Source organism: Bufo bufo, chromosome 5 (genome assembly GCF_905171765.1).
Source record: "Bufo bufo chromosome 5, aBufBuf1.1, whole genome shotgun sequence".
Classification (NCBI taxonomy): Eukaryota; Metazoa; Chordata; class Amphibia; order Anura; family Bufonidae; genus Bufo; species Bufo bufo.
In genome coordinates, this window is record NC_053393.1 from 58,202,637 (window position 1) to 58,218,443 (window position 15,807).

Sequence of the window (15,807 nt, forward strand, 5' to 3'; positions counted from 1 at the left end):
GTGTTTTACCATATCTAATAGTTCGATTTTCCAGCCAATTTCACATTCCATAGATTTGGGCTGCCTGAGGCACTGTATGCTGAATGAGGATTCTAGTTATAATGGCCTAGGAAAGACTATTGTATGCTGAATATATCATAACCTTAGCCCATTGTAAGTTGAGAGAACGCTATCCCTCAAGTTATTCTGGGAAGAAAGTCTAAAAGTTGTTTTACCCACAATATAGGTCCCCTCTCTACCCCCAACATCTAATCTACAAGGTTCCTGCAAATCCAGGGATCCATGGGTGCCTTCAGGTCGCTCCTGCAGCCTGCTCATGCGCTTAGATCCCTCCCTGGCAGTGTTTGTCATGACCCACCCATCAGGACCACCAGAGATCAGCTGTAATCTGTGGGAAAATCTAGCACTGAAGGTCCTTTTGCATGGACAGATATATCAGGCAGTTATTGGGAGTGGCATAAACTTTCCCCATAATGGCCTTATTGTTAACAGAAATGAGGGGTACATTTACATGTAGCAATCACCTCTGCTGTATGGGGACATGCAATCACTATAGGATGTCCCTATAGAAAACTATTATTCCTGGGCAGCAGAAAGCCATTTAGACAGTAATTTTATATATTTTTTAGTGCAGGCAGAACAACATGATAAACCGATGAGCAAGTGTTTGCTCATTCATTGGGTGATCATCAATACCCTAAAAGTTCATCCCCCATAATTGACCTGATTATTGGTCCATATAATAGGACCTTAAGTGTTAAATTCCACAATGCAGTGCCACACCAGGTAAAATGAGGTATTACATAATGCTCATTCACATCAATGAGTTGTCTGAGCCAGCCCATGGAAATAGGAGATAAATAAACTTTCTTGATGTACCCCTGACGCCTAAGTCAGTGTGCAAATTCTTCTTGTATATTGATTGAATAGGGTAGAGATAACACATGGCTGGTATTTTAGCAGTTATGCAGGCCTAGATCTAAAATGGCTTGGTCCCACTTGTTAATACCAAGAAAGAAACTTCAGGATAAAAAGCACAACAGCCTGATTCCCTAGCAACGTGGAAGTATACACGTGTATCCCAGGTTAATGAGTTCTAGCCTTAGGGGCTTTCATCACATTTCATCTCATCAGTCAACGACTCCTCCAGCATCTCAGTGGCTAATAAAGTAGGCTTTCAAGAATACTTGGGTCTTCATTACTCATGCAGTTGAAAGACCTAAGCAGAAATCAAAGCAGATAACCCAACTCATTTATCCAATTAATGGTTCCATTCTAGCGCAGTAAAGATCCTTTCTTCTTACCTGCCTTGTGAACTAAAGAGAAGACTCAAACTGGAGAGACCTGAGAAACCTATCAACTGACCTAATTAGAAGGCTTAAAGAGGAGTTTCTGGAAATTTCCATAATATAATGACTTTAGCAGAAGTAAAATAGAATTCCTGGGATTTTGCATTGGTGCTACAGAGAAGATTGATCAGTAGATTTGTGGGAATGGATTCAGTGAAACTTGTTATTTATTGAGGTAAACCTCTGCTCATTCTGGGTTCAGGAGTCCAGTGGGCAGTCCTACTCAGTGACTGAGTGTGTCAATAGAGATAGCTGTCAATCACTCAGCGGGACAGCCCACTGGACTCTTAAACCAAGAATGACCAGAGGCTTAAGTACATAAATGACTAGTTTGATTTAAAGGGGTTTTCCACAATTTTAATACTGATGACTAGTGATGAGCGAAGCGAGCTTCGGAACACAGATCTGAAGTCGCTTCAAAAACTTTGGATTAATGCTGTACGGAGATCTGTCTCCTTACAGCATTAAAATGTATGGACTTCGATGAGGTGAAGTTAGTTATTTGAGAAGTCACACAAGACGTTGTTGAATAACTTCGGTATTTGATTGTTAAAGTGGAAAGCTTTAAAACTTGGATCCTGAATTCAGCTTTGGTTCCAAGTGGTACCTCAGAACCAAAGCCAAATATGGATCCTCAAAATAGGTCATCAGTATCTGATCGGGAGGGGGGGTCCAACACCTGGAACCCCCACCGATAAGCTGTTCGAGAAGGCAGCAGAGTTCACAGTAGCATCTCAGCCTTATCTCAGCTTTTCCTAGCCCAGTGATGACATGTTCATTGGTCATATGGCCTAGGTGCAGCTCAGCACCATTGAAGTGAATGGGACTGAGCATGATATCAAGCATAGCCATTATACAATGTACGGAGCTGTGCTTGGTAAGATGTAAAAAGGCAGCGCTGCTCATAGGAGCGCCGGTGCCTTCTCAAACACCTGATCGGCATAGGTCCCGAGTGTCGGACACCCACCGATCAGATGATTACCTATACAGAATTTCCAGACGAGAGCTACAGACTCTGGTCTTCTTTTTGTTAAAAATACTAGAAACCCAGAGCCTAAAATTATACTCAACAGTGAAAGTGATGGGTGTCACAATTACAAATGTTCTCAAAGTGAGAAATAAAAACTGATAATGCCATAAGTGTCTGTCTCGCGTGCTGCAGATTTATAAAACACAATGCTAATTAACTTCAGTTATATGTTGATAGTGTAAAATCTTACGTATAAAGTTCTTGGTGGCACCTACCTACACAGCGAGGTGTTTTGTTATGATTGCTCCACGTGCCATCTGGCTGGCATACAGCTTGCGTTAGCTCTTTGGATGATAACTTAAATCCATCATTGCAAAAATAAGTGACACTTGTACCCACTAAGTAATCTGTCGTCAATATGCCTCCATTTACAGGAGCCTTTGGAATCCCACATGATATTGCTGTGAAGAAAGTAAAGACAATATGAGAACTACAGAACAGTAAGTATGGTGTATATAATCATATTCATGAGGTTGTAGTAATTACAGTCCATGTGATTTATATGGCATAACCATGACGTGCCCATTGCCATAAGTGAAATAAGTACTGTATCTCTAAGGCTTGTTCCAAGAAATCCCCCGTTACATTTTATAAAAAAAAAAAAACAGAGGAGCATTTGAATGTAAGCATTTACATGAATGGTTAAGGACATTTCATCACAGCCATTAAAATATTGATTTATATTTATTTTGGGATTTTTTATGTAAAAGGATTGCACCATTTGGCTTCATACAACTTCTATATGGCAGCGGCACAATCTCATTCTGTGATAAATTCAGATTGGTTGTTTGAAGGCTTGTTTCTCCTTTCTGACCTCTCCTGAATGATCTTTTAAATTTATGCCTAAATTGAAGTTGAACTTTGATTTGGGAATAAATCAGATTAGAAGATAAGAGAAGAGAGGAGAGGAGAAGGATGGAGGGGGACTGACCCATCACACAGCCAGTCTGCTAGACTTATCACAGAAGAGCATTCTGCAGCTGCTACTAGTATAAAGCCTAGGAACTGCAGGAGACAAATGTGAAAATTGTAAAAACATGTTTTAGCCTAAAATATACTAAATAAATGGCCATAGCAGTACCTGACTGAAGGTTTTTTTGGGGGGATTTATACAGTACATTGGTAGTCTATCCTCAAGATAGGTCATCAATATCAGATTGGTGGGGGTTCAACTCCTGGCACCCTTACCAATCAGCTGTATGAAGAGCCTATGGCGCTTCGTGAGCTTTTAGGCCTCTTCCTAGACAGTATGACAATACGGAACAGGTGTGTGACAATACAGAATAATTTTGCGGAACAGATGCAGACCCATTCATTTCAATGGGGCCGCAAAAGATAAAGGACAGCACACCATGTGCTGTCAGCATCCGTGGTTCTGTTCCGAGGCTCCGTGGAAAATATAGAACAATCGGACAAGAATAGGCATTTTCTATTATGGCTGCTCCATGTACGGTCCGCAAATTGTGGAACGCACACTGCCGGTATCCGTGTTTTATGGAACCGCAAAGCACTATGGCCATCTGAATGGGCCCTAACTCATATATCGGCTTAAAAATGTCAGCTTGCCATGAAGATTTTCTTCAATATACAGTACATGCCTCAGCTCTAGTGAGAGCCACAAGTGCCTAATTTACTAGTTTACATATGAACACCCATTTACATAATAATTCACAGTATATAGGTAAATTTTTAGATGTCAAATTTTCCCATCAAAAAGCAAGTGTCTACATGTGCTCAAAGTCTTCCCTGTTGTCATTCATCTGCCCTCTATTAGTATGTTTTTTGACCTGTTTTGAAAATATAGTCATACTTTTTTGTGGTATTCAAAGAACTATTGTACATATCCAACTGAATGATATAGAGTTGCATACATTAGGGGCCATTCGTTTATCTTAAAGGGTATGTGCCAAGTCTTTAAGGTATCATCTATCCAAACGATAGAGGATAACTAGCTGATCACTGAAGGTCTGACCTCTGGGATCCCCCCCTCCCCCCATTCAAGAGAGCAGGGATCTTGTTTCCCTGTTATAATGAAGTTTCAGGTTGTGCATGCTCACTGACACTCCATTCATTCTCTATGGGAGCTCCGGAGATAGCCAAGCACATTACTCAGCTATCTAGCAATCTATGGCTCTCCCATAAAGAAAGACAGTGCATATGCATGACCTGCCACTCCAACGTAAAGGGGGAACAGTACTGTGTTCTCATGACTTGTGAGGGTCCCAGAGGTCAGACCCCCAGCATTTAGCTAAGTATCGCCTATCCCATGGATAAGGAATAATGTAAATACTTGGCACAACCCATTTAAGTGAGATTTCCCTCAACTTAAGTCTCATGCCCATCAGGTGTATGAACGTACCTCTCCATGCCTCAAAACCAATGCAACTTTGAAACAATGGAGCAATACAGTCAGGGTAGATGGTAAAATTCCCTGATGCAGTTTTGGAAGCTAAAACCAGGACTGGATGGCAAAAGGGGAGAAAGTATGAAGGACAGATAGATATGAATTCTCCTTTTTTTAAATTCACTCCTGGTTTTATGTTCCAAAACTGCATCAGAAAACCTGACTGTGTAGCCCTACCTTCACTCTTTAGCCCCAAACATTTTAGGTATTGGGCATACTTTAAAAGGTTCATAAAGCAATGTCTACATAAATAATTGAAAATGTCTAATTTAGTAAAATTGGGAATCCATACACATTTTATAGATTCCTGTTATAGTTCCTAACCATGCTGAACCAGACTTATTTCCGCTTCCCTGCTCCCATCTTGCACTTTCGCAACCTGACCAAGAAATAGCCCTTAACTTTGTGAAGTGAATCAAGCAGTGTTCTTCTTAATTGATATGATTTGCTTAAATGAATTATCTCTCGAGGGCTTTTTTCTGGGCAAATGTCAAACAAAACAGGATCCCATGAATTCAACTGCAATACCTATTATCTCGTTAACATCTTAATTTGTATGATAAACTGCGTAATAAGCTTAGTGACTGTAACTAAGTATAGTACAGAGTGTGCAGTATAATCCCACTACCTATAGTCAGGGAATTAGCTTAGAAAATTACATGTATTGGAGCAAAGTCAGACACTAATATCGCACAGTCTTAATGATTTGCTATGTACGTAAGGTTAAATTGCTCTCCCATGTTTCTTGACATTACTGACCATATTTGAAGAAAAAACTCCAATTTAGAGTCATTTAAATGATCAGCTATTGCATCATTCCAAAGTCCTCTTGGAAATTTCACATTTCCAGCTGATCTACAATAGGAGCCATTGGCCACATGTTGAATTGGACATACACAGTAGGGTAAGGTTGGCTAAACTCTATGATTTTGGTGGGACCAGCTAACCATCTAATGCATATATGATGTACAGTCAATATTTGTTCACACTATTAAGGAGAAAATTTTTAGTCAGGTTACTCCAGTTTCCCTATTCAAACATGTGTATTGGGAGTCAGGAGGAATAGTTTTCAGCAGTAGGACTGTTCTGCTGCCAGCTACTGAATGCGTATTGTCAGTGTTCGTCGACTCCAGCTCTCAGGCCCACCTACCGGTCATGTTTTCAGGATTTCCTTAGTATTGGACAGGTGATATAATTAGTGTCAATGCATCAGGACTTCCCATAGGTATTCATTCCAGGCTCGGACTGGCCCACCGGGGAGCCGGGAAAATCCTCGGTGGGCCCCTGCTTAGTTGAAGCCCCGCCCCTCTCCCAAGAATCCCCCCCCCCCTAACAGACATCTCTCTCACCAGGAGCAGTTCCAGAGACTGGACTAAACAGTACTTTGTGGTTACAGGATATCACAGTCATGTGATCAGCCATATGTGTGGGAGGAGTTACAGGAGCACAGGATGTGCTGGTGGAGAATGCAGAAGTACTTTGTGTATGGCAGCGTCATGCTGGCGCTGTGTATGGAAGCATCAGGTGGGCGCAGTGTATGGCAGCATCAGGAGGGCACTGTTTATGGCAGCGTCAGGCAGGCGCTGTGTATGGCAGAGTCAGGTGGGCGCAGTGTATGGCAACGTCAGGTGGGCGCTGTGTATGGCAGGAGTGGTCTTATGTTTAGTGTATGATGTTGGATAAATGTAAAATTGTCTACATTTATTTCTGCAGGGAGACTAGCAATGGCAGAAATATCCACCTCATAACGTTATGTGGGCCTATGCATTATATATGTGAATTACCGCAAAATTTGTACTCCTCCTCGGCTAAAAATACTCCTCAAAATTGTAAAGAGGAGTATTTTTACTCTTCTGGAAAAAAAATTGTGCGACCTCTGGTCTACATATTAATCAGCAGTGACAGGCAGCCACAGCCACTTAACTTGCCCTGCTGGGATGCTAGCGTCTGGCGCTGCCATCTTTCAGTAGGCGGCAGGACCCGCCTCTTGATACATGTGGTGCGGTGCCTGTGCTTCCTTCTCAGTCCCTGCGCTGCACGCACGCTGCATCCTCAAAGATTCCTGCTGCCCACCCATATTCTAGAGTCTGCAGAGCGCGGCGGGAGGCTTTTACTGTGCTCCTGAGTGCGCAGATGTGCTGGTGATGCTGCTGTGTCCCACATGAAACAGAAGCTGCCTGTGACTCAGTGGTGGACATCACAGGCTGCCGCTAGTCCCCCAAGACAGTATAATATAATATAGGTAAATCTATAGTTTAATAAAAATATAATTTCACATTTTTCTGCATTCCCCCCTGGAAATTACAACTCCTAGCATGCCCTGTGAGATGCAAACCTTCAGGACCTGCTGGAAGTTGTAGTTTTCCTGCAATATGCTGTAGCTTTATATCACAATTATGATTGCATGCTACAAAAATTTGAATAAACGTTGCTAAAAAAGCCATACACACTCCAAAATAAGGTATCAATATCGTACAGATCGGCCCTCAAAAAATGAGTCCTCACACAGCTCCGTAGACATAAATGTGAAAAAATACTGTATTTTTTTTTCATTTTGTGCTTTAGTTTTTTTTTGTATTAACCTAGGTTTCAAGTAAAAAAAAAAATGCAGCTTTTCCATAATAACGTCATATAAAATTATAAATAACAGAAAAAAAAAGAAAAACAGACAGATTAGGTATGGCTGTGTCTGTAACGACCTGCTCTATAAAAATATCACACGATCTTTCCCCTTAGGTGAATGCCATAAAAAAAACTAAATAAAAACCGTGCCAAAATAAAGTCTAATGCCAAGCAATCTAAATATCGTAGGTACTCCGAAATGGTACCAATCAAACTGTCACCTCATCCTGCAAAAAACAAGCTCCTACATAAGACAATTGGCCAAAAATTAAAAAAATATGGCTTTCAGAAAATGGTAACACAAAAAGATATTTTTTACTGTGTAAAACTTAAAGGGATTGTCTTATCTCAGACAATGGGCGCATATGACTTGTCTTTTAGATGTGGGTCTCCCCTATATCAGTAATGGAGCCCCGCAAGGTGGTGACTGGAGGACTCTGGTCTGGCCACCACCAAGTGGTCTCCCCATAGAAGTGAATGGGAGTGCACTGCTCATGACCCGCCACCGCTCCCATTCACTTCTATGGGACCGACGGAAATAGCCGAGCCAGCGCACAGCTATTTGTGGCGGCCCCATAGAAAATAAATGGAGGGCAGCTGCGTATACGCCGCGCGCCCTCCACCACTTTCAGGGCTCCGTTCCCAATTTAGGTGTAGGTCCCAGCATAGGTGTGACCCGCACCTATAAGACAATGGGGGCATATCCTAGCAATATTGTCTGAGAGGAGACAATCCCTTTAATAGAAATGAAAAAAAAAAACAGACATATTAGGCATTGCTGCGTCTGTAATGACCTGCTCTATAAAAATGACATGAAGGTGAATGCCATAAAAAAACAGCCATTTTTTGGTCCTCTTGCCCCAAAAAAGTGTAGCATTAAACGATCAAAAAATCATATGCACCCAAAAAATGCAACAATAAATAGGTCAACTCTTCCTGCAAAAAAGGAGCCACTACACAAGATCATTGGCAGAAAAATCTAAAATATTTGGCTTTCAGAAATGGAAACATGATAAAAATAAATATACAGTATAAAGATAGACATATTGTCACAGTGTAGTTCACTGTGACTCAGGTTACCGTGCTGCTCGCTTCAGTAGCTCTTGGGTGTAATGGCTGCGGTGGATGCCGTGTAGGCTGATTACCTGATGAACGAATGAAACGCTCATTCATCGGGTACCGTAATTCGATCATTTGTGCGCACATAAAAATGATCATTTACTACAAGTAGATTGTGCTGTGTAATCACGATCTGCTGCCAACAAACAACTAGTCAGTATGGGGAAGAACATTGACAGTAGTGAGCACTGCGGCCCATACAATGGAGATCACTGCTTGTAAATACAGCGTTCTCCTCCGTTAATGGTCGGGAAGGAATGCTTCCTTCCCAACAGTCTCCTGCTCTGTCGCCCTGTGTAAAGGGACCTTAAAGGGAAGCTGTCACCGGGATTTTGTGTATAAAGCTGAGGACATGGGTTGCTAGATGGCCGCTAGCACGTCCCCAATACCCAGTCCCCATAGCTCTGTGTGCTTTTATTGTGTAAAAAACCCGATTTGATACATATGCAAATTAACCTGAGATAAGTCCTGTACGTGAGATGAGTCAGAGACAGGACTCCTCTCAGGTTAATTTGCATATGTATCAAATCAGGTTTTTTTACACAATAAAAGCACACAGAGCTATGGGGACTGGGTATTGCGGACGTGCTAGCGGCCATCTAGCAACCCATGTCCTCAGCTCTATACACAAAATCCTGGTGACAGGTTCCCTTTAACAGATAAGTTATCAACTACAATGATCTGCTTAATGAGAAACAATCTGATATAGAGCAGTGCACAATACCGTTCTGTTTTGCACACTGTATCGTGTGCTAAACTGCAAATATTTCTTTTTGGTAGCTGTAGGGTGGGCCCCTAAGAATAATTTCCACTGGTGGGCCCCAACTGATTTATTCTGTGGGATCTTCTCAAATGATGACCAGCAGGTGGGCTCTAAGGACTGGAGTTGAGGAACACTGCGTATGGTGACTAGAAGTCTATATTTCATCAAAATAAATGTTGGCACAGGCTACTTTGATGCCTGCCAGGATACAAAAAGGACCATGATATAGTGTGGGCAAAGAGTAAAGTTAAAGCCCCCCACTATCCTATCCCAACCATGGCCTGAATGTATGTCAAGGCATTTGTTCTGGTTTTATGTCTAGAAACAGCAAACCCACCAGCATAACAGAATTGAAGCTGTTGTGTATGGAGGAATTATGTAAAATTCTTCCAAACTGATCTGCAGAAACGTTTAGCTGCAGTTCTTGCTGCACAAGGGGCTCACACCAGATACTGAAAGCAAAGGTTCACATACTTTTGCAGTTTATGATTGATGCGGGAATATCGAAAATTCAGAAGGGTTCATAAACTTTTGAGCAATACTGTAGGTAGATAGGCAAATAGAAATTGATATAATTAAAGCATTTATTTACCCTGACACGCAGGAACAGGTGCATCCCATGTATAATAACCATATGGTGATTTTTTGCAGACAGCTGTACTTTTTCCAATGAGTCTAAATCCTCGATCGCAGGCCCAGCGAACCATACTGTTGAGTTGTCCACCAGTCTGACTTACAATGAATCCATGTGGAGGGGACTCTGGAGTGCTGCAATAGTGGGCTGCAAAATAAATGATTTATTACACTTTATTCATCACAAAAAAACTCCTAAAAATATATAAAAGAGATTAGACAGCATAATGAATGCACAACACAACTATATAAAAAATAAACAGACAGCTGGAACGTTGCTGTAAAGATTTACGTGAGGTCAGATCGTAATTGGTAAAAGAAAGTAAAATAATTAGCTGCATAGAAACTCAGAACGGAGACGGCAGAAAATAGGTTCTTCCACTTTTCACTTTTTTTAAAATGTTTTATTTTTATATTTGTGTTTTTTTTTTTTTTGCATAGTTTTATTAGTGTTTTAAATCAACTTTTTAGATCTTTTGATGAAAGTTTAGACATGATATACCATTGATTTTTTTTGTACTACATCAGCGGAGAGCTTTTCCAACTACTACTTGACAAGTTTAATAACACATGATTTTTTTTTACATACGTTTATTTATTTATTTTATTTTAGGTGTTTATTCTTAGAAAATGGATAGCACCTTTAAAGGGCATCTGTCAGCAGATTTGTAACTGTTGTGCACTTGGCAGTTGAAGGCGTCTGTGTTGGTCCCATGTTGATATGTGCCCGCATTGTTGAGAAAAATGAAGGTTTGATATATGCAAATGAGGCTCTAGGAGCAACAAGGGCGTCGCTGTTACACCTAGAACCTCAACTATCTCTGCAACTGCCATGCCTTCTTCACTTTGAAGGACAGGTACAGGCAATGCAAATGTAACCATGCCTGGCCCTGTCAATCAAAGTTAAGAGGGCTCGGCAGTTGCAGAGAGAGAAAGGCCTCTGGGTGTAATGGCAACATTCCTGTTGCTCCTAGAGGCTCATTTACATATATTAAAACATTATTTTTCTTAGCAATGTGGGCACATATGAATACGGGTTCAGCACAGATGCCTTCGGCTGCCAGGTTCACATGCAACAGGTCAGCCAGTGTCATGGGTACAAATCTGCTGACAGATTACCTTTAAGTCATGCCTTAGACCCACCAAAAAGTCCACTGGTTGCTCTTAAATGCTTTAAAAAATCATTAAAGAGGTTGTCCAAGATCTTTTAAGCCTCACTTACCTTGTGGGACCTGTGAAAATATTCAACTTCTTCCTACCACTCTGTTCTGGTTCTGTGGCTCTTAAGCTCACTTCAGTTGACTTTTGATCACCATTTGCCAATTTCCACCATGATGGGGTCCTGTGACCTTTTGTAGCCAATGACTGACCCCAGCAGTGATGTGTCGCTAAGTAGTATATGACCCAGCAATGAGGTGCGACTTAGGGAAACATCACCAATGAGACCAGTCATAGACTTCAGTGGCACATGTGACCCTGTCCATGTGGAAGTTGACACACGAGGATTGGAAGGCCAGTGAAAGCTTGGCAGCCACAGAACTGGATATGAAGCAGTAGAGAACTGGTATAGAGCTCTTCACAGGTACCTCTAGGTGTGTGTGATTGTGCGGGGCTTAACAAATAATCATAGACAACCCAATGACTTTTTTTCTAAATATTTCAAACATAGTTCTACTATTAATGATAAAATTTTCATATTATTATATTTTAGATAAAATTAGGCTTGATGTATCTTTGATAGTTAAATTACTGTATAGAGTAGACGTTTGTCTGTCTATACAGTTTACGGATGCTGCTCTGGTATCTGGTATCTTCTTAGATGAAATTGCACATCTTGTTATTACAGATGTCTCGTTATTATGATGGTACAACAGCTGTGCAGTCTTTCTGCTGCAATTCACATGAGATTAATCCAATTATATAGAGAAGAGAAGCATTTTCTAATGCGGAAGTTTGTCTGTACAAGTGAACCATGAAGTGCAATAGATAGAATGTGAGAGTTTTTGCATAACAAAGTGTGGTTTCCGTGGAGACCACAATCTTCTGAAATGTTGTGACAGACCTGACTTAAAAAATAACATTAAAAAGTAACAAGCATATTTAATACAACCAGGATCAAATGGTATTATATAAATGATAGGCAATTTTAAAAATAGCTTTTGTACTGGGGAAATGAAAAAATTCAAACAGGACATAAATCAGTGAATATTCATTTTGACATTGGATAACCTCCATGGTAATTATTTCATAATTGCATAGGTAACCTATAATATAAATGTAAATATATTATATTTACATTACATTTCAGTGGCCTGTAAATATACAGGGTGGGCCATTTATATGGATACACCTTAATAAAATGGGAATGGTTGGTGATATTAACTTCCTGTTTGTGGCACATTAGTATATGTGAGGGGGAAAAACTTTTCAAGATGGGTGGTGACCATGGCGGCCATTTTGAAGTCGGCCATTTTGAATCCAACTTTTGTTTTTTCAATAGGAAGAGGGTCATGTGACACATCAAACTTATTGGGAATTTTGCAAGAAAAACAATGGTGTGCTAGGTTTTAACGTAACTTTATTCTTTCATGAGTTATTTACAAGTTTCTGACCACTTATAAAATGTGTTCAATGCGCTGCCCATTGTGTTGGATTGTCAATGCAACCCTCTTCTCCCACTCTTCACACACTGATAGCAACACCGCAGGAGAAATGCTAGCACAGGCTTCCAGTATCCATAGTTTCAGGTGCTGCATATCTCGTATCTTCACAGCATAGACAATTGCCTTCAGATGACCCCAAAGATAAAAGTCTAAGGGGGTCAGATCGGGAGACCTTGGGGGCCATTTAACTGGCCCACAATGACCAATCCACTTTCCAAAGAAACTGTTCATCTAGGAATGCTCGGACCTGACACCCATAAAGTGGTGGTGCACCATCTTGCTGGAAAAACTCAGGGAACGTGCCAGCTAGATCAACAGTTTCCTGGAAAGTGGATTGGTCGTCGTACAGAACAGAGTAGATGATTATTGATTTTTCTTCCATATGGAGGAGAGCTAATTTATATGCTGACATTCACAGTCAAAACACTTAAAGTACACTGAGAAGGTTTTAGGTTAGTTCAGTGATGGAATTGACTTTCGGTTGGAAATTTCCATTTTACTAAAAAGACTAAGGATGCTTGGTATTGCACAAACTGTAGGTGTGTTTGATCCTACCATTAATTACTGGTAGCAAGGCTCAATGTAACTCTGCAATGTCAGACATAGATTTTTCTATTGCATCAGTCCATCATCATCAGTATCACCAGTACTGACTCAGTGATGCCCACCACTATTCAGATGTTATGGTCAATAGATAAATTTTTTGAAACTCTTATTATAAAGTGACATTTACCTGTCACTCATCATGTATTTCTTAAATGTCACATCTAATAAAATCGTAATATAAACTGACATATTGAGATGTTGAGACTAATTAGTACCTGAAATAAATAGCAAACCTTCTTTGTTGAAACAAAATCTTGCTGGAAGCAATAAGAGTTTGGAAAATGTGACCAATGTAATAAAATATGTATCTGAAACACTCACAAACTATTTGATAAACCTCGATACAACCACCTACAATCAACAACCACTGATAAGTAGTGACGAGCGTCAGGGGTCATATTTAAATTTGTGATATTTCGCAAATATTTTGTAGAATATTCGTCAAATATTTGCGAATTCGAATATTCGTTATATCCTACATTCTTTTTTTTTTTTACTCGAAAATCGGCAAGGTAATGATCGCGTAATATGCGAATATTACGCGATCAATACAGTTGTGGGTCAAAAACGAATATATAGAAGTATGGAATATAGGGCTATATATTAGTTTTTAGAATATTCGTCATTTTTTTCCATCTGAACACAGGATTCCTCCCTGCTTCTTGCTTGTGGGCCAATGAGTCATTCGCCCACAAGAAATTTAAGCAGTGAGGAATTACGACTTTAGATGGAAAAAAATTACAAATATTCTAAAAATCAAATATATAGCACTATATTAAATATAGTGCTATGTGTTCATATTTTAGAATATTCGTAATTTTTTTTCCATCTGAAGTGAACAGTGTTCAGTGTTCACTTCAGACGAATATTCTAAAAGACAAATATATAGCACTATATTCTAAATATTCGAGAATTCTTGAAGTGGCTATATTCGAGATAAAAATTCACTTTTCGAATATTCGTGCTCAACACTACTGATAAGTAATGATAAGAGATGGCCTTGCGGTTCGCCCGGCGGTCGTTTAGCGGTGAACTTTGCTCGTTCACGGTTTGCCGAAGGGGAGAACATATGGCGATGTCTGCCAGCCCCATATTCTTTTACATTGTGAAGAACTTTGACCCATGACACATCCATCAGGTGGTACAGGACAGCCAATTGAGACGTTTCAGCACATGGACTTACCCCCTACCTTATAAATAGACCTGATCTGGCCGCCATTTTACATTCAGTCTTTTGCCAGTGTAGGGAGAGGTTGCTGTGTGGAGCAGGGACAGGCTGTTAGGGACAAAAACGCTAGCTAATAGGGCCACAAAAGTCCTTTTAAGGACTGGTATAGGTGTGCTATCGATAGGTGTGCAGTACAGAGGGGTTAATATTATACTGCAATTGTATTGTGCAGCATTTGTCTGCGGTTCTGCTGCGATACTGCAGCCACACAGAGTGCCAAACGCTATTGGAAGAAAAGATTTCTACTAATGTGATTTACCAGTTGCCCCCCCAAAAAACTGATTAAAGCAGGGGTGTTATATACTAATAATATACTTTCTATATAGTGCATTTGGGTAGTGCAGCATTTGTGTTATCGAATTTCAACTATTATCATAGAAGGGGGATTTCGTTAGCCATGTTTTTAATCCAATTATATATATTTTTTTCTTTTAAACATATGTATTTGACATGTATTTGTACTGGCCTGCAGTAAAATTGATATCCATTGACCATGTAATATACCTCCGGCCACATAATCACATGATCTTTTCTGTCCTATGAATGCCTAATGTTTGGGGCCTGTAGTCCAGTGGCCTACAGTACAATTTGTATCCATTGACTGCATAATGTACCTCGAGCCACATAATTAGAATTTCTTTTATGTCGGGTGAATGCCTAATTTTTACTGTTGTCTTACGGTAAATCCTCGTCGCTTCAAGCCGCAATGAGTGAAGTGGGTTTTTGTAACTTATCCAAAGTTCAGTCAAATAAAAGAGACTGCGCTGCCAAGAGAATATTTCTTTTCTTTTTCCTCCCTTTTGCAAACTTCTCTTCTCGGATTTAAAGGAAAAAAACGGGTTTTCACCAGGTTCACAAGATATAACAGAATCCTCCTCGGAATCTACAACTGCCTGCAGAGTGCAAATAGAAATTATAACAAGCATTCAGATCAGCCTGCACAGACTTCTGTGCAGGCTGATCTGAATGCTTGTTATAATTTTAATCTTGTGAGTATAATAAATTAATTTTTATAATCGCACACCTTAAGTGCTTCACTATCCTCCGCGTTTTTTCTGGCTTATGAGAAAACAGGGATCTATGAGAAGATCAAAGAATACCAGAGAAGGTGTTTTCTGAAGCCTATGGAGTTGCGGGGACACAAGTGGTAATGAATACGCACACTGTGAATGGAATCTTGTGAGTATATTATCTCCTTGCGGTTGTAAAACACAGTGGCAGTACTTCACCATATGGAGTTTTTATTTGCACTCTGCAGGCAGTTGTAGATTCCGAGGAGGATTCTGTTCTATCCGAGAAGAGAAGTTTGCAAAAGGGAGGAAAAAGAAAAGAAACATTCTCTTGGCAGCGCAGTCTCTTTTATTTGATTGATCCCCCTCTAGTATGTCAC

The 15,807-nt window shown here is 40.2% G+C and overlaps 1 protein-coding gene across 1 annotated transcript in view; it reads right to left on the bottom strand.

The window, feature by feature from the left end:
• CSMD3 (CUB and Sushi multiple domains 3) overlaps positions 1–15,807 on the bottom strand; it is a 1,177,406-nt gene that overhangs the window by 192,490 nt on the left and 969,109 nt on the right. Inside the window, exons 47-48 of the mRNA XM_040431881.1 lie at positions 9,880–10,068; positions 2,595–2,780 (exon numbers count right to left, since the gene is read on the bottom strand). Coding sequence (XP_040287815.1) covers positions 2,595–2,780; positions 9,880–10,068 — 375 coding nt within the window. The remainder of the gene's footprint in view (positions 1–2,594; positions 2,781–9,879; positions 10,069–15,807) is intronic.